At 41.7% G+C, this 18,989-nt stretch overlaps 1 protein-coding gene and 1 pseudogene across 3 annotated transcripts in view; one reads left to right on the top strand and one right to left on the bottom strand.

The window, feature by feature from the left end:
• Window positions 1-18,989, top strand: part of CNOT6 (CCR4-NOT transcription complex subunit 6) — an 84,229-nt gene that overhangs the window by 43,127 nt on the left and 22,113 nt on the right. For both annotated transcript variants that reach the window (XM_039460545.2, XM_039460544.2), the window contains exon 3: window positions 16,755-16,941. In XM_039460545.2, the coding sequence (XP_039316479.1) occupies window positions 16,755-16,941 (187 nt within the window). The remainder of the gene's footprint in view (window positions 1-16,754; window positions 16,942-18,989) is intronic.
• LOC104650230 (programmed cell death protein 2 pseudogene) lies at window positions 4,702-6,487 on the bottom strand (annotated as a pseudogene). Its single transcript, XR_012515316.1, has 2 exons — window positions 6,456-6,487; window positions 4,702-5,824 (listed from the first exon to the last, which is right to left on the bottom strand). The product of XR_012515316.1 is annotated as a programmed cell death protein 2 pseudogene (transcript).

Here is an 18,989-nt window from a genome sequence, read left to right as displayed (position 1 = left end):
ATAGTGTGTTTAGTTTTGCCAAAAACTAAACTATATTCTATATAGTTTAGAATATAGTTTCCAAACTATATTCTAAATTAGCTGTATCATTTTACCCTTCTACCAGCATATCCTCCTCAGGATGTGGTGGTATAAGTGTTTTGGGTTTTTTGCCATCCTGATAGGTGTGTAGCAGTATCTCACTGTTTTAATTTGTGATTCTCTAATGGCATATATGTTGGCCAACTTTTCATATGCTCGTTTGCTGTTGGTATATCTTCTTTGGTTAGGTGTCTGTTCAGATCTTTTGCCCATTTAAATATTGGGTTGTTTTCTTATTCAGATCTAGAGTTTTTTTTTTTCTTCATGTGACTGTGTCTTTTGCAAAAGTATCTCCCAGTCTGTGTTGTCTTTGTCTTTTGATAGTGTCTTTCACAGGGCAGAAGTGCTTAATTTAAATGGGATTTTGATTGCAATTATCTTTAGTTTGTATATCAAATTAGGAAGAACTTCTTGACAGTATTGTGTCTTCATATCCGTGAACATGGACCATCTCCATTTATTTAGTTATTTGATTTCTTCACAGTTTTAGTAATTTTCCTCATATGCAACTTGTAAATATTTTGTTAGATTTATTCCTATTTCTTTCTCTTGATTTTGTGTGTGTGTGTGTGTGTGTGTGTGTGTGTGTGTAAGTGGTGTCTTTTTAGTTCTAAATTCCATTTGTTTATTGCTGGTATATAAGAAAGTGACTTCAGATCTTTTAAGTATTTGCTTATTTGTGATTTAAACAATTTTTAAGGCCGGGTGCAGTGTCTCACACCAGTCCCAGCACTTTGGGAGACCAGCATGGGTGGATTATTCTGAAGACCAGCCTAGGCAATGTGGTAGAACACCATCTCTATTAAAAAAAAAATACAAAAATTAGCCAGGTGTGGTAGTGTGCACCTGTGGTCTCAGCTACTCAGGAGGCTGAGGTGGGAGAATTACTTTAGCCCAGGAAGTGGAGGTTACGGTGAGCTGAGGTCACACCACTGTACTCCAGCCTGGGTGACAGAGCAAGACCGTGTCTCAAAAGAAAAAAAATTGCTCTGGTGCCGTGACTCATGCCTGTAATCTTAGCACTTTGGGAGGCTGAGGCAGGCAGATCACGATATTAGAAGTTAGAGACTAGCCTAGCCAATATGGTAAACCCTGTCTCTACTAAAGAAATACAAAAATTAGCCAGGCGTGGTTGCGTGTGCCTGTAGTCCAAGCTACTCATGATGCTAAGGCAGAAGAATCACTTGAACCGGGAGGCCAGTGTTGGTGTGAGCCAAGATCGCACCACTGCACTCCAGCCTGGGTGACAGAGCAAGACTCAGTCTCAAAAAAAAGAAAGGGCCGGGTGCTGTGGCTCACGTAATCCCAGCGCTTTGTCAGGACAAGGTGGGCGGATCACAAGGTCAGGAGAGTGAGACCGTCCTTGCCAGCATGGTGAAACCCTGTTTCTACTAAAAATACAAAAATTAGCTGGGCTTGGTGGTATGCACCTTGTAGTCCCAGCTACTTGGGAGGCTGAGGCAGGAGAATGGCTTGAACCTGAGAGGCGGAGGTTGCAGTGAGCCGAGATTGTGCCACACTGCACTCCATCCTGGCGACAGAGTGAGACTCTGTCTCGAAAAAAAAAAAAAAATCAATTTTCTTCTCCTTAAAAGTATTCTTTTTTTAATAGTTATTTGTCATTAGGCTCCTGGTAGTTTAGTTTTCCTTTATTGAGCCTTTCATCTCATTTTGAAATACTAGGTAATAGTTTTTTGGGCATGTATGGAGTATGCTTTTATTGGAACTTCTTAAAACAATTATCGGATTTGACTTCAGTACTTTTTTCTGTTCATTTTCTTTTCTTTTTTTTTTTTTTTGAGACGGAGTTTCGCTCTTGTTACCCAGGCTGGAGTGCAATGACGCGATCTCAGCTCACCGCAACCTCCGCCTCCTGGGTTCAGGCAATTCTCCTGCCTCAGCCTCCTGAGTAGCTGGGATTACAGGCACGCGCCACCATGCCCAGCTGATTTTTTGTATTTTTAGTAGAGACGGGGTTTCACCATGTTGACCAGGATGGTCTCGATCTCTCGACCTCGTGATCCACCCGCCTCGGCCTCCCAAAGTGCTGGGATTACAGGCTCGAGCCACCGCGCCCGGCACTTTTCTGTTCATTTTCATCTGAATTCAGTGTTTCTAATCTTTTAGAAGGAGATGTGACTTAGGGTAGTTTTACTAATGTCTATGCTCCCTTTCCCGTAGTTTTCAGAGTGTTCACAATTTTGGGAACTTACTTTCTGAGACTTTCTGGTTCTGTCCCCCGCTCTCATTTTTATCTTTTTTCCTTTATATTTTTTATTCCTGTTCTAATTTTAATTCCATTTTTGGAGCTTTTTTGTCAGAGTGGGACCTTGGCTGGTCAGTTTGGAGAGTCCCTGGGACAGAGGGACTCTGTTGTTGTTGTACTCTTTCATTTCAGGCGTAACTGTGGACACTGTACTTACTTGTTACTCGCTGGGACTACATTCCCCTTGGTTGTAGGGATGTTCTGAAATTGGTGCCTTCCAGTGTATACCCGTGGGTTTCCCTCTTTTCAGTTCCATTAAACACATTTACATTTAATGCAGTTATTGATATGATTAGGGTCAAATAAGTAATACTGTACCATTTCACTTAACAAAAGTCTTGTAACAATATATAGGCAGCCTCTAACATACAGTGGTTCAACTTTATGATAGTATGGTGTTGTGCATTCAGTAGAAACCATAATTTGAGTACCCATACAACCATTCTGTTTTTCACATTCAGTAAAGTATTCAGTCATTACATGAGATACTCAACACTATTAAAAATCTGCTTTTTTTTTTTTAAATTTTGAGACGGAATCTTGCTCTGTCGCCCAGGCTGGAGTGCAGTGGAGCGATCTCAGCACACTGTAACCTCCGCCTCCCAGGTTCAAGCGATTCTCCGGCCTCAGCCTCTGGAGTAGCTGGACTACAGGTGCGTGCCACCACACCTGGCTAATTTTTTGTATTTTTAGTAGAGATTGGGTTTCACTGTGTTAGCCAGGATTGTCTCAATCTCTTGACTTCATGATCCGCCTGCCTCGGCTTCCCAGAGTGCTGGGATTACAGGCGTGAGCCACTGAGCCCAGTCAAAAATAGGCTTTGTGTTAGATGATTCTGCCCACGTGTAGGCTAATGTAAATATTCTGAGCACATTTAAGGTAAGTTAGGTTGATGTTTTTTTTTTTTCTTTGAGATGGAGTTTCGCTTGTTACCCAGGCTGGAGTGCAATGGCGCGATCTTGGCTCACCGCAACCTCTGCCTCCTGGGTTCAGGCAATTCTCCTGCCTCAGCCTCCTGAGTAGCTGGGATTACAGGCACGCGCCACCATGCCCAGCTAATTTTTTGTATTTTTAGTAGAGACGGGGTTTCACCATGTTGATCAGGATGGTCTCGATCTCTTGACCTCGTGATCCACCCGCCTCGGCCTCCCAAAGTGCTGGGATTACAGGCTTGAGCCACCACGCCCGGCAATGTTTTTTTTTAAGATGGGGTTTCACCATGATGGCCAGGCTGGTCTTGAACTCCTGACCTCAGGTGATCCACCCACCTCAGCCTCCCAAAGTGCTAGGATTACAGGCGTGAGCCACTGTGCCCGGCTAGGTTGATGTTTTTATTATGTCCTAACCCCATCGTAAGTTGAGGTGCACCTGTATTTCTGTGTCTCCTCTTCTGGCCTCTCTGCTATTGTAGTCATGTATTTTATTTCTACATATGGTATAAGTCTCAAAATACATGGTTATTTTACTTTAAACATTCAAGTAATAGGAAATTGGTTAGTATTTCCCCGTATACTTAGCATTTCTGTTGTTTTTCATTTCTTTGAGTGCAAGTTTCTGGAATTTTCCTTCTGACGAAAAGACTTGTAATGGGGTCTGCCAGTTGTTTGTGTATGTGTGTGTATTTTAGGTTTTATGTCTGGAAAAGCCTTTCTGTTGACTTATTTTTGGAAGAGATTTTTGCTGAGCATAGAAATCTAGGTTGACAGTTTATATCTTTCAGTACTTTGTTTTCTTTCTTTTTAAATTAAGATTTTTTTTTTTTTCCGGGATGGAGTCCTGCTCTGTTGCCCAGGCTGGAGTGCAGTGGCGCAGTCTCGACTCACTGCAGCCTCCGCCTCCCAGGATCAAGTGATTCTCCTGGCTCAGCCTCTTGAGTAGCTGGGATTATTGGCGTGTGCCACCATGCCCAGCTAATTTTTGTATTTTTCGTAAAGATGGGGTTTTACCATGTTGGCCAGGCTGGTTTCAATCTCCTGACCTTGTGATCTGCCTACCTGCCTTGACCTCCCAAAGTGCTGGGATTACAGGTATGAGCCACTGCACCTGGCCAAGAAAAATTTCTTAAGAGACAGGTTCTCATGTTGCCCAGGCTGCAGTGCCAGGGCTGTTTATAGGTACTGTTGTGATACACTGCTGCCTCAAACTCCTGGCCTCAGGGAATCCTCCTGCCTTCCAAGTAGCAGTGATGACCTGGAAGGTGCACATCACAGTGAGCCCTTCCATGCTGCTCTGTGGCCTTCTGGTGTGCATTGTTTCTGAGGAAAGGTCATTCCTGTCCTTGTTTCTTTTATGTTTTCTTGTTTTCGGTGGCTGCTTTAAGAGTCTCTTCATTGCTAGGTTTTTTTTTTTACATCTTTGCAGATTTATTTCTATGCACACATACATGTACAAATATTTTTACAATAGGGTCATACCATAAATACCACCTATAATGGTATCTCAGTTGTCAATATATGTGTGTATAAATAAGATTCTGTAGCCTTCCACTGTGGATGTACCAAAATTTAATTCTCTGTCACTGGACACTTGTTTCACTAATATGTAGACACTGTGTAAGCAATGTCTCAACATCTCTGCACCTCTATTTTTGGCATAAGTATTTCCTTAGGATAAAGTCCCAGAAATGGAATTGCAAGGTGTAAAAGATTATTAACATATCTGAAGGCTTTAAGATGCTCTTATGGTGTATTTGTTACATCTTGCTTCCACACAAATTCTTCTGTATAGCCAATACCCAAACTGCAGCTCTCAGCACAGGTGAAGACAGCCAGGATGCCCCAGTCAATGCTCTTGCCCAGTCTGTCAGCCTTCAGGTAGTTTAGGAGCTGAGGCATGACCTGGAACTCAAATATTCTCTTGGCACCACAGGGGCAATCTGGAATATCCTTTTCTTGAGGAATATTTTCACCAGAAATCCAGATGGGGGTAATACCTCTGCCATATCTGAGAATCTGTTCTGGTTCAAGGGCTATCTGAGTTTTAAACTTCTGAAAAATTTTATCTTCCCTGGATTCATGTTTTGCCATGGAATCCAGTTCTTCCTCAAGTGCTTCACCCATACTCCCTATAATCTCTGAGTAATCTTCCTTTTCCACAACCTCAGGCAACATTTCATCTACTGTTTCTATTACAATTTCAGATTCTGGAAAAAGGAAGTTGTGGTCTGGAATTACATGGTCCAAATGATCTGGTTGTGCACAAGCCTGCTTATGTCCCAGTCTCCAGTCTAGGGTCTGATGCTCCTTGCTGCAGTAATACACTTTGTAGCATCTGGAACACGTTTTGGGGCCTAAACAGCCACAAACCCTGCATAGATGAGCACCAGACTTAAGTTGGAGACACACTGATTCGGTTTTTGGGGGAGGATTCTCAGACGGTGGCTCATATGAATAAAAATCATTTTTCCTGGGTAGCTGATTCCTAAAAACTTGCAGGCCGGAACAGCATGGCGGCTTGCGCTAACAAAAAAAGCCATTGCTAGTTTTAAGTAGTGTGATAATGATGTGTCTTGGTGTAGTTTTGTTTTGTTTTGTTCTTTCATTTTTCTTGTGCCGCTTAGGTTTTGTTGAGCTCTTGGCTATTGGGTTTATGGTTTAGGTTACTATTTTTCAAGTAGTTTTTTTTCTGCCTCCCTACCTCCTCTCCTTGGGGAGTACAGTTGCTTGTATTTTAGGCTACTTGAAGTTGTCTTATAGCTAACTAATGCTATGTTTTATTTTATTCTTTTTATTTATTTATTTTTTTTGAGACAGAGTTTCACTCTTGTTACCCAGGCTGGAGTGCAATGGCGCGATCTCGGCTCACCGCAACCGCTGCCTCCTGGGTTCAGGCAATTCTCCTGCCTCAGCCTTCTGAGTAGCTGGGATTACAGGCACGTGCCACCATGCCCCTCTAATTTTTTGTATTTTTAGTAGAGACAGGGTTTCACCGTGTTGACCAGGATGGTCTCGATCTCTTGACCTCGTGATCCACCTGCCTTGGCCTCCCGAAGTGCTGGGATTACAGGCTTGAGCCACCGCACTCGGCCTGCCATGGATGTTTTTTATATCATTCATGCCTTTACTTAACATTTTTCCTCTACTTTTTAAAGTATATTTAATACAGGTACCTCTTAATGTCCTCATCTACAGATTCTGTCATCTTTTTCATTTCTTGGTTGGTTTTAATTTCTGTCTTGTACTTTATGTGCCTGGTAATTTTTTTTTTTTTTTTTTTTTTGAGACGGAGTTTCGCTCTTGCTACCCAGGCTGGAGTGCAATGGCGCGATCTCGGCTCACCGCAACCTCCGCCTCCTGGGTTCAAGCAATTCTCCTGCCTCAGCCTCCTGAGTAGCTGGGATTACAGGCACGTGCCACCATGCCCAGCTAATGTTTTGTATTTTTAGTAGAGACGGGGTTTCACCATGTTGACCAGGTTGGTCTCGATCTCTCGACCTCGTGATCCACCCGCCTCGGCCTCCCAAAGTGCTGGGATTACAGGCTTGAGCCACCGCGCCCAGCCTGTGCCTGGTAATTTTTTTATTGGACTCAGTATATTGTGCATTTTACCTTCTTTGGTGACTAGATATTTTTGTATGCCTAGAAGTACTCTTGAGCTTTCTTCTGAGATACTGTTAAATTATTTGGACAGTTTGATTCACTTAAAGCTTACTTTAAAGTAATACTCCTGAATGAATACTCTATTAAGTTTTCTACTCTGACTGATTGAATACAAACTATAGCAAACTATTCCTAACTCATGTGATCCCCAATAATTGTTTCCTCTCTGCCTTTTTTTTTTTTAGACGGGATTTCGTTCTTGTCGCCCAGGCTGGAGTGCAATGGTGTGATTTCGGCTCATTGCAACCTCTGCCTCCCAGGTTCAAGTGATTGTCCTGCCTTAGCCTCCCAAGTAGCTGGGATTACAGGCACCCACTACCACACCCGGCTAATTTTTTGTATTTTTAGTAGAGACCAGGTTTCCCCATGTTGGCCAGGCTTGTCTCGAACTCCTAACCTCAGGTGATCCAACCACCTCGGTCTCCCAAAGTGCTGGGATTACAGATGTAAGCCGCTATGCCTAGCCCCCTCTGCTATTTGTCTCTACCCCATCCTTGGTCCCTGGCCTCAGGTTATTTCTCTCATGCATTTGCTGTGCAGTCAAAGACTCAGGAGGCAGGGCCTCATCATTTTCAGCTCTCCAGAGCTTTGTATCTGTAGCTGTCTCCTTTTTGGCAATCTGTCCTGTGGAAGTGAGCCACCTTGGCCTCTCCATACTCCCAGCTTCGTTTCCTCAACTTACGTATTATGTAGACCACTTGGGTTCCATCCCTCTGCCCTTCTGTCAGGAAAGTTCTAGTACGCTGGAACCGTGATAACTGCTCACTTTGTGGTTTCCCATCACTGTCCTGTGCCGTGTGGTGTATAGTGTCTAAAAAATGATTTTTAAATATATTTTGTCTGGTTTTTAGTTGTAGTAGGCAGGAGGATAAATCCAGTTCCTGTTATTCTCTCTTGTCCAAAAGTTTAGTAAGCCTCCCATAGATTTTCTTTTTTTTTTAAAGAGGGTATCTTGTAACTTCAGTGTCTGAATCTTCTGGGGTTTCCTTTGGTCCGTAATTTTTATTGAATGCTGGAAATGGTAGAATGTGTTGGTGTTCTCTTCCTTAGGAGTGAATTTAGGCCGGGCGCTGTGACTCAAGCGTGTAATCCCAGCACTTTGGGAGGCCAAGGCGGGCGGATTACGAGGTCAAGAGAATGAGACCATCCTGGAGAATATGGTGAAACCCCATCTCTACTAAAAATATAAAAATTAGCTGGGCGTGGTGGCATGCGCCTGTAGTCCCAGCTACTTGGGAAGCTGAGGCAGGAGAATTGCTTGAACCTGGGAGGTGGAGGTTGCAGTGAGCTGAGATTGTGCCACTGCACTCCAACCTGGAGACAGAGTGAGACTCTGTCTAAAAAAAAAAAAGGATTTTTTAGGCTGGGCGCGGTGGCTCACGTTTGTAATACTAGCACTTTGGGAGGCTGAGGTAGGTGGATTACCTGAGATCAGGAGTTCAAGACCAGCCTGGCCATCATAGTGAAACCCCATCTTATTTAAAAAAAAAAAAAAAAAAAATTATTTTTGTGTTTCTCAGGAAATTGTGTAAGGGGCCGATGACCTTAATCTAATTAGGATTTCAGCATGGCACCATGGCTCATACTTGTAATTCCAGCACTTTAGGAGGTCTTGGCAGGCGCATCACCTGAGATCAGTTCAAGATCAGCCTGGCCAACGTGGTGAAACCCCATTTCTACTAAAAATACAAAAAGATTAGTTGGGTGTGGTGGCAGGCACCTCCCAGCTACTCGGGAGGCTGAGGCAGAATTCCTTGAACCCGGGGCGAGGACAGGGTGGAGGTTACAGTGACCCAAAATTATGCCATTGCACTCCAGCCTGGGCAACAGAGCAGGACTCTGTCTCAAAAAAAAAAAAAAAAAAAAAAAAAAAAAAAAAAAAAATGGGCATGGTCACTCAACACCTGTAATCCTAGCACTTCAGGAGGATCACCTGAGGCCAGAAGTTCGAGACCAGCCTAGCCAACATGCTGAAACCCTGTCTCTAATAAAAATAGAAAAAAATTAGCTGGGCATGGTGGCAGTCACCTGTAGTCCTAGCTACTCGGAAGGCTGAGGCAGGAGAATCACTTGAACCCAGGAGATGGAGGTTGCAGTGAGCAGAGACCATGCCACTGCTCTTCACCCTGGACAACAGAGTGAGACTCTGTCTCAAAAAAAAAAGAATAATAATAATTAGTGTTTCATTGAATTTGAATCAGATGTTCAGTGCATGTGAGGGTTGGCTTCTTGCTGGGTCACCCCATTCCATTTGTAGCTCTCAGCTGTGTAAGATGACTTTAATAAGTTCCACTCAGTTCCTTATACTCTGATTTCCAGCTTTTGGCTCATCAGCTTGCCTCTTAGCTGCTGCTTGTGATTCTGTCTGTTCTTCGAGAGGTAAAGTGGTGGAATGTGTCCTGCTTAATACCTCTCTGTGCTTCCCTTCTCTCCAGGTTATTTGTCACACCTTTGCTGCCTTTTTAGTTCTCTGGTGCTTTTGAAGTTGTACTTTTGTGGGGTTTTAAAAAATCTAGTTTTTCTTTCCCTCAGTGGGATGGTTGGTCAACACAAACAACTCTTGTTACAGGAAGCTGAAATCAGACATAAACAAGCTTTAAAATACTGCCTGAAGACCTGAAAATACCAAACTACTCTTCTGTTTGTTTATATTACATGGAGACAGTATTGTGGTCACCTGCTTTTGAGGTACATCTGTATCCCACAACCGCTGTACTTGTTCCAGGCCCTTGAGATGGCATTGTAGGGCAGAGAAATGTGTTAAGCAGAGCCATGCTCAGGAAGCTTCTAGGAAATAGACACTTGGGTCTGAACTCCTCGGTAGTCACTATATGATCTCTGAATCAGGTGCCATGGCTGTAGTCCCCACCTTTGCCTTGGTTTGCTTTGTGGCATTCTCCAACATTTGGAAGCCTTTAAACAGCGAGAGTGTTGGCTCTATTTACATTTATTTTTCCATGAAAGAATGATAGACCAAATCTCTCAAATTCTAGATCATAGTCTTCCAAGGTTGTTTTAAAAAGAGAATATTGTATGTAGCTCTATTTATTTATTTATTTATTTATTTTGATAGTCTTGCTGTGTCAGCCAGGCTGGAGTTCAGTGGCACAATCTTGGCTCACTGTAACCTCCACCTCCTGGGTTCGTGCCATTCTTCTGCCTCAGCCTTGCGAGTAGCTGGGACTATAGGCCCACACCACCATAACTGGCTAATTTTTTGTATTTTTAGTAGAGACAGGATTTCACCATGTTGGCCAGGCTCGTCTCAAACTCCTGACCTCAAGTGATCTGCCTGCCTTGACCTTCCAAAGTGCTGGAATTACAGGTGTGAGCCACTGAGCCCAGGTGCTTGTTGGTTTTTTTCTATATCAGCAAATGCACAGTTACTTTGATTTCCTGGTAGGTATACTAATTACACCTAGTTCGTAGGGTTTGCTAATCACTCACCCGATTTCAGAAAGCACAAGTTAATTCCTCTTGTCTCCTGGCAATTAGCAATAAAAGATACTGGGTATTTTAGAATGAGATCACTTTTCAAAACAGGGCTGTTAATGTAGGTCGGGATAATCCCAGCCTTTGTTAAGTCACTAAGTTGCTGAAAAATAAGCAAATTGGCCAGGTTCAGTGGCTCACGCCTGTAATACCGGAACTTTGGGAGGCCGAGGTGGGCGGACCATGAGGTCAAGTGTTCAAGACCATACTGGCCAACATGGTGAAACCCTGTCTCTACTAAAAAAATACAAAAATTAACTGGTCATGGTGGCTTGTGCCTGTAATCCCAGCTACTTGAGAGGCTGAGATAGAAGAATTGCTTGAACTGGGACCCAGGAGGTGGAAGGTTGCAGTGAGCCAAGATCATACCACTGCACTCCAGCCTGGGCTACAGAGCGAGACTCCATTTTTGGCTGCTTATGAATATGTACAGTTTTGTGGGAGGAGAAGTAGATAGATATCACAAGATTATCAAAAGGTGACTTCCTTTTGTTCATTGATTTCTTTCAGAAAATTAGGATTCTTAGTTTCTTGTATTGCATACTTCCATGCTAGAGATTTATCTTTCTCTAGTACGTATGTTCTTTTACTTCTGTAACTGATCTTTTTTTTCTTTTCTTTTTCTTTTTTTTTTTTTTTTTTGACACAGAGTCTCATTCCATCGCCAGGCGCCAGGCTGGAGTGCAGTGGCGCAATCTCAGCTCACTGCAGCCTTCGCCTCCTGGGTTCATGCAATTCTCCTGCCTCAGCCTCCTGAGCAGCTGGGACTACAGGCGTGTGCCACCACGCCCAGCTAATTTTTGTATTTTTAGTAGAGATGGGGTTTCACCATGTTGGTCAGGATGGTTTTGATCTCTTGACCTCATGATCTGCCCACCTCGGCCTCCCAAAGTGCTGGGATTACAGGCGTGAGTCACCGCGCCCAGCCTGTAACTGATATTTTTTAATGAAAATAAGTGCCACATTTTGAAATTTGCTTTTTTTGCTTCATTTGTTGTGAACATATTTCCACATCAGTGCGTATAACTGTTTCATTCTAAAAGGGAATGACTAAGGAATATTATATGAATGAAACATAATTAAGTATGCTTTGTTAATGATCATTTATATTTGTAATTTGCCCCAACTCCCAACGTATCTTAGCATACCTGAACAAGTATTTTCATAAGGTAAATCACAACTTGTGGAATTGATGGGGCAAAGAATACTCAGGTTTAAAATTTTAGTAGATATTTCAAAATAGTTACATCTTTCCCATAATGAAACAGTGTGTCTGTTTCACCCTTAGCCTTGTCAATATTGGATATTAGTCTTTTTTATTTTGCTGTTATAAACATATTTTATTACTGAGGATGAACATTTGTTTTTAATATGACTTTGTTTTTTAAGTGACCTATTTTTATCCATTGTTCATTTTCCTGTTGATTTGTTTGTTTTCTTTTTTTTTTTTTTTGAGACAGATTTTCGCTCTTGTTACCCAGGCTGGAGTGCAATGGCGCAATCTCGGCTCACTGCAACCGCCGCCTCCTGGGTTCAGGCAATTCTCCTGCCTCAGCCTCCCGAGTAGTTGGGATTACAGGCACGCGCCACCATGCCCAGCTAATTTTTTGTATTTTTAGTAGAGACGGGGTTTCACCATGTTGACCAGGATGGTCTCGATCTCTTGACCTTGTGATCCACCCGCCTCGGCCTCCCAAAGTGCTGGGATTACAGGCTTGAGCCACTGCGCCCGGCCCCTTGTTTGTTTTCTTTCATTATACAACTCACAGGAAATCATGAGGACAGGGATATGGTCGTTATTTACCATTCTATCCCCATACCAGCATGGTAGATACTGAAAGTGACTGAATTAATGGTTAGCTTCCGTGCATGTTGGTGTCTTCACCATATAGAAAGAATTTTTACATTTTAATGACTTCAAACCTGACAAATCTTGTCATATTTGGATACTAGGATTTGAGTTATGCTGAGGAATATTCTGTTTAATTTCTTTCCTGTTTTTTTTGGTATTTAGAAATTTATTCCAGAATTGTGTGTATGGTAGGGATTTGAGTTCTCCTTGTCTTCTTGCCTCTACCTCATATGGTTATTCTTTTACTTGACTTTTTTCCCTTTTCTTTATTCACAGACTTTGTGGTTTTCTTTCTGGCTACCTTCTCCCTTCTTGAAATGGCAGATAGAATTATGATCACCCTCTATGGGAAGATGAGCTATACAAATTGGCAGATTTTTAAAATGAACCTCTGTAAGTCCTTGGAAGTTGTCTGTCTCCGTTCAGAAGCTCTGTTTGCTTCTTTAGGCATGCCCTTGCCCTCTCTTGAGGGAAGAGGGCAGAGACACAGAAAACATGGTAGGGAACTAGGCGCAGTGGCTCACGCCTGTAGTTCCAGCTACTTGGGAAGCTGAGGCAGGAGGATCACGTGAGCCTAGGAGTTAAAGGCTACAAAGAGCTATGAGCATGCACACCACTGCACTCCAGTCTGGGTGACAGAGTGAGACCGTGCCTCAGAAAGACAGAAAGTGCCTTATTCATCTTGAATATCAACTGTGTGTTTTCAGTTTTATGAATGGAAAATTAAGTAAATAAAATTCTGTTCTACAATAGCTTGTGGTATGTTGTCTGTTCTGTTTATAGCAAAGTAAGGGTAATACCTTTTTGAATTAAGATAGATTTTATTATACAGTTTTACTGAAGTTGAGTTGGCATTCAAAAATTGGCATTTATAAAGTGAATAATGTATATATTTTGACTGTGTACACCTGTGAAACCGTCACCACTATCAAGAATGATCATATTCATCATTCCTGAAAGTTTGTGATCTTCCTTCCCCACCTATTCTGTTTATTCCTTCTTCTGAGCAACCACTGTTCTGCTTTCTGTAACTGTAGATTAGTTTGCATAAATGATTTTATACAGTATGTACGCTTTTTTCATGCAAATGGATACCTTGCCCTTTTTTTTTTTTTTTTTTTGATGATTTTGGACTGCTCTTATTCTCTATACTTATTTTGTAGCTCATCCATATTGTTTTGTTGGTTTTTAGTAGTTAATTCTTTTTTATTACTGAGTAGTAGTAGTCCATTGTGTGGCTACGCCAGCATTTGTTTATTTGTTCTCCTGTTTAACACATTTGGGCTCTTTTTAGTATCTGACTATTACAAATAAAGCTGCTGTGAACATTCCTCTTCGTATGGGCATAACTTTTATTTCCTAAAAATGGAATTCATCATATGGTAAATATATGTTTAACTTTTTAAAAAACTGAAACTGGTTTGCAAAGAGGTCTTGTTTTATATTCCTACTAGATGTTTTTGATCCATGCCCTCACCAACACAAGTCTTAAATTTAGCCATTCTTCTGGGTGTGTAGTGCTATCTTAGAGTGGTTTAAATTTGCATCTCCCTAATGACTGCCAATTTTGAGCATTTTTTCATGTGATTATTTGCCATCTGTTTATATCGTCTTTGGTGAAGTATCTGTTCAGATCTTTTACTCGTTTTGAAAATTATGTCTCTCTCTCTCTCTAAGACAGAGGCTCGCTTGGCTAATTTGTGTATTTTTAGTAGAGGTGGGGTTTCACCATATTGGCCAGGCTGGTCTTGAACGCCCGACCTTCAGTGATCTGCTGGTCCCGGCCATCCAAAGTGCTGGGATTACTTACATGAGCTTTTCTCTTTCTCTCTCTTTTTCTTTCTTTCTTCCTTTCTTACTCTCTTTCTTTTTTTTTTTTTTTTTTTGAGACAGAGTCTCATTCTGTCGCCTAGGCTGGAGTGCAGTGGTGCCATCTCAGATCGCTGCAACCTCCGCCTTCTGGGTTCAGGCGATTCTCTTGCCTCAGCCTCTATAGAAGCTGAGATTACAGGCGCCTGACACCACACCTGGCTAATGTTTTTTTTTTTGTTTTTTTTTTTTTTGAGACGGAGTTTCGCTCTTGTTACCCAGGCTGGAGTGCAATGGCGCGATCTCGGCTCACCGCAACCTCCGCTTCCTGAGTTCAGGCAATTCTCCTGCCTCAGCCTCCTGAGTAGCTGGGATTACAGGCATGCGCCACCATGCCCAGCTAATTTTTTCGATTTTTAGTAGAGACGAGGTTTCACCATGTTGACCAGGATGGTCTCGATCTCTTGACCTCGTGATCCACCTGCCTCGGCCTCCCAAAGTGCTGGGATTACAGGCTTGAGCCACCGTGCCCGGCAGTTTTTATATTTTTAGTAGAGATGGGATTTTGCCGTGTTGGCCAGGCTGGTCTTGAACTCCTGATTTCAAGTGAGCCACCCACCTTGGCCCCCCAAGGTGCCGAGATTGTAGGCGTGAGCCACTGTGACCTGCCATCATTGAGCTTTTTTGCTTTTTTGTATCTGTGAGTGAGTATAGAGTTTTCATCAAACATAGACATTTTCTGCTGGGGTTTGTGTGTGTGTGTAACAACTTGAGATACAATTCACACACTGTGAAGTTCATCCATTTAAAGTATAAATTCAGTGGATTTTGTATATACACAGAGTTGTGCCACATTTACCACTAGCAGAACATACTCATCATCCCAAAAAGGAACCCTATATTCATTAGCAGTCCTTCCTCTGACATTTAGGAACAAAATCTAGCCTCAGTTCTGTGTGAACTTGGGAATTGCTGCCTCAATAATCCGTTTGGGTGTTTTTTTCCACTCTGGCTCAGGCAGTTTCTCACATGCATGTACCGATCAATACTCTGTTGACAACTTGAGCTGGGCAGTGGGGACCTCTTCAGATCTCCCGACTTTTCTCTGTTCTCTTTTGTTCTCTGATGTTTTGCCTCTTGATTTCTAGTCACCCTGGCTTCTCTGGACTTTCCGTCTCCAGAACTCAGTTCGGAAGATCACTATGCCCTACCTGGGATTCCCTTCCTTGGGCTTCCTCTTGTAAATGCTGTCCAAACAGTAAGCTGAGACAGTTAGAGGGTCTACCTTGTTTGTTTCTCACCCTTCAGGAATGACTCTCCTGCATTGCTTGGTGTCTCATCTTGGAAATTTGCTGACTCATGTATATTATATGATATACATGAGTCAGCAAATACTTGTTTCAGGTGGCATGGTAAATTTAGTTCCTGTTACCACTATTTTGGTAAGAAGTCTCAAGGTTGCATTTTCAGCCAATAGAAAATCAGTTCTGAAAGACTGGTATGTTTTCATTACATTTGTTTCATTCTCTCTCAGATTAGATCCTGAACCATTAAGGAGATTATGGGGAAAGTTCTAAGATTATAGAAACCATTGAGAATTTATCAAGAAGAGCCAAAGTATAGATTTACTATTGCATTGAAAGATTTTATCCTGTTCTTAGTCACTGAATCTTATGCCTACTACTATTTGATTATAATAGTATGACTTAATATCTGAAGTGTTTTTACTTGTTAACATGTAATACATATAGTAAATTGTTTTACTTGTTAGCGTATAACACAAAACATAATACAAATTCTGCTTAGTTGTGTGGTTCTTGATTCAGTTATCACTTGGGTGCTCTGGTCTTTTTTTTTTTTTTTTTTGAGACAGAGTCTTGCACTGTTGCCTGGGCTGGAGTGCAGTGGCACAATCTCAGCTCACTGTAACCTCCGCCTCCTGGGTTCAAGCGATTCTCCTGCCTCAGCCTCCCGAGTAACTGGGATTACAGGCACGCGCCAACACCTCCGACTAATTTTTTATATTTTTAGTAGAGACAGGATTTCACTATGTTGGCCAGACCGGTCTCAAACTACTGACCTTGTGATCTGCCCATCTTGGCCTCCCAAAGTGTTGGGATTACAGGCGTGTGCCACCACGCCCAGCCTTGGTACCCTAGTCTTAAAACTCAGCTAAACTAATACCTTGTTTTCCTTTTAGTTTTTAGGCAAAATTCTTGTCTAAAGAATTTTCTGAAGATTATGAATAGCCTCTGAGATATTAGAATTTGTGATTTGTGTTATTTTGTGTAAGTCCAAACCAATCATGATGTTCAGATGTTGGATTTATCATTACTGTAAATTAATCATATTTCCCTCTCATATCTCAGATCATTTTAAAGGATAAATTCTTCTTGTGCTCCTAAAAATAAAGATGCAATCTAAGCAGTATTGGTACATTAACTTTTTATTTTAACCTGCTAAGTGAAGAGCTTATAACTTAATCATAGCATAGCAATGAATTGCCATAGAATAGGTAAGATTTCCTGTTAACCCCTTCTCACAAGTTTTTCGGTAATAATTTAAGTTACTCATAAAAACAGCTAAACCTTATTTGATCTACAGAACAAATTGTAGAGAAACTATATAATCTGCTCCTATCTTTTTTCTCTTACAGGAAAAGTAAGAAGCTTAAGTGCATCTTTGTGGTCACTAACTCATCTGACAGCTTTGCATTTGAGTGACAATTCCCTGTCCCGAATTCCTTCAGACATTGCTAAGCTTCACAATCTGGCATATTTGGACCTGTCATCTAATAAAATCCGTAGCTTACCCGCAGAACTCGGAAACATGGTATCACTCAGGTATGCAGATTCAACTTAATACGTACTAACTGTATAACCCCTAAAACAAAATACAGCATTCCTTGTGTCAGGAAACAAAACTGTTCATTTAATGATATTTGAGTAAAAGGGAATATAACTATATCCTTTATAACTTTATAGTTATGTTTTTGGGAACACTGAATTGTCAGCTAATAATAAATTAAGGTAGATCATTGCCTGAAATTTTAAATTGCTATATTTTGTGTAATATACTTTATTCTCAAATGAAAAAGTTTGGACAGAGAGGGGCTAAGGCACTTATTTTACCCCACATACTTACCCATGACAAATAGTTAGGGCACCATACCATCCTTCACACAGGGTCCAGGAAACCATTGCCAATTGGTGAAACCTTTTTTGCCTTCCCAGGGCTTGTGTGTTTGATAGTAGTAAAGCCTGGACTTGAAAGAGCTAGAATTAATTATTAAATTTGGGGGGGCTGTAGCATGAAATATGTAGCATTTGGAGTCACATATGAGTTCAGGTTGGAAACTTAACTTTGCCATTTACAAGTTGTGTGATCTTAGACAACCTACTTAACCCAGGATTAGGGATATTTGTGATAATGGGTAAAAACCACTGTCACTATGCCTGGCAAGGAATGGTAATTACTGACTGCACGTGGTGGTTCACATCTGTAATCCTAGGACTTTGAGAGGCTCAGGCGGGCTGATTACTTGATCCCAGGTGTTGGGCTTTGTGGCGGGCAACTGTAATCCCCACTACTTGGAAAGCTGAGGCAGAGGGATGCCTTGAGCCCAGGAGGTCAAGGTTGCAGTGAGCAGAGATCATGCCACTGCATGTCTCCACACTCCTCCTGCCTACCCCAATAAGAAAAAAAAAGAAATGGTAATTGCTATTTATAAAAAATGTGTTCTATTTTTATTTTGCTGGAGATGGAGGTCTCACTGTGTTGCCCAGGCAGCTCTTAAACTCCTAGTGTCTACCTTGGCGTCCCAGAGAATTGGGATTTCAGACGTGAGCCACTGTGGCTGGCCCATTATTATTATTGTTATTGTTATTCCATTTTATAAGGTAGATAAGATCTAATCAAGTTAAATATAAAGCTAAATTCCATGTATTATGTTAATCCCAATGAAATATTTTGTGCTATTTCATGTTAACTGACTTTTCACCATGGTTTCTCTGGGGTTTTTTTTTTTTTTTGCTGCCTTCTGCCATTAGCCATGTAGTAAAAAGGGAATAAGGACCTTGTGAAAGGTCTGCCTCTGTTGCTCCTACTCCAGCCCTTTGAGGTTTTTCTAGGCTTAATTATCGAGTTTATTCTATGACTGTTTTTAGTCCTGTGAAACAAATTTACTTGAAGGATCTTCTTTTCTTTTCTTTCTTTCTTTTGGAAACGGAGTGTCGCTCTTGTCACCCAGGCTGGAGTGCATGGAGTGCAGTGGTGCGATCTGGACTCACTGCAGCCTCTGCCTCGGGTTCAAGCGATTCTAGCCTCCCAAGTAACTGGGATTACAGTCACCTGCCACCACTCCTGGCTGATTTTTGTATTTTTTAGAGAGACTGGATTTCACCATGTTGGCCAGGCTGGTCTCAAACTCCTGACTTCAAGTGATCCACCTTCTCGGCCTACCAGAGTGCTGGTATTATAGGCCTGAGCCGCTGTGCCCAGCTGAGGGACTTCTTTTTTCTGTGTATTACATTTGGAAATAAACAGGAGTCAGATATTCAGAACTAGCTCTTCTTGTTCATTTTACAGCCATACAGACCTCTGGCTTGCTCAGTAACCAAGGTTCATTTAAATGTCAAAACCCAAAGATTATAGAAATAGATTTCCTGCACACTTAAAAATTGACAAAACTTAATGTGTTACATTGCTAGTGTATCAGTATTTGGTCTCTGGTTGTTCTTTCCTTGCATGTCTCCCCCACTTGGAAGATTCCTTTGACATTTATGGTTATCTCTGCAAAACAAATTATTAAGAATAATCATGAATAGTTAATACAGCTGCTATTTTTTAAATGCAACTTTAGTTAATAGTAATCATAAGCTTAATTGTGCAG

This window comes from Saimiri boliviensis, chromosome 20, assembly GCF_048565385.1.
Source record: "Saimiri boliviensis isolate mSaiBol1 chromosome 20, mSaiBol1.pri, whole genome shotgun sequence".
Classification (NCBI taxonomy): Eukaryota; Metazoa; Chordata; class Mammalia; order Primates; family Cebidae; genus Saimiri; species Saimiri boliviensis.
Note: the sequence above shows the minus strand (reverse complement) of the source record. Positions and strands in the feature narration are given on the sequence as shown.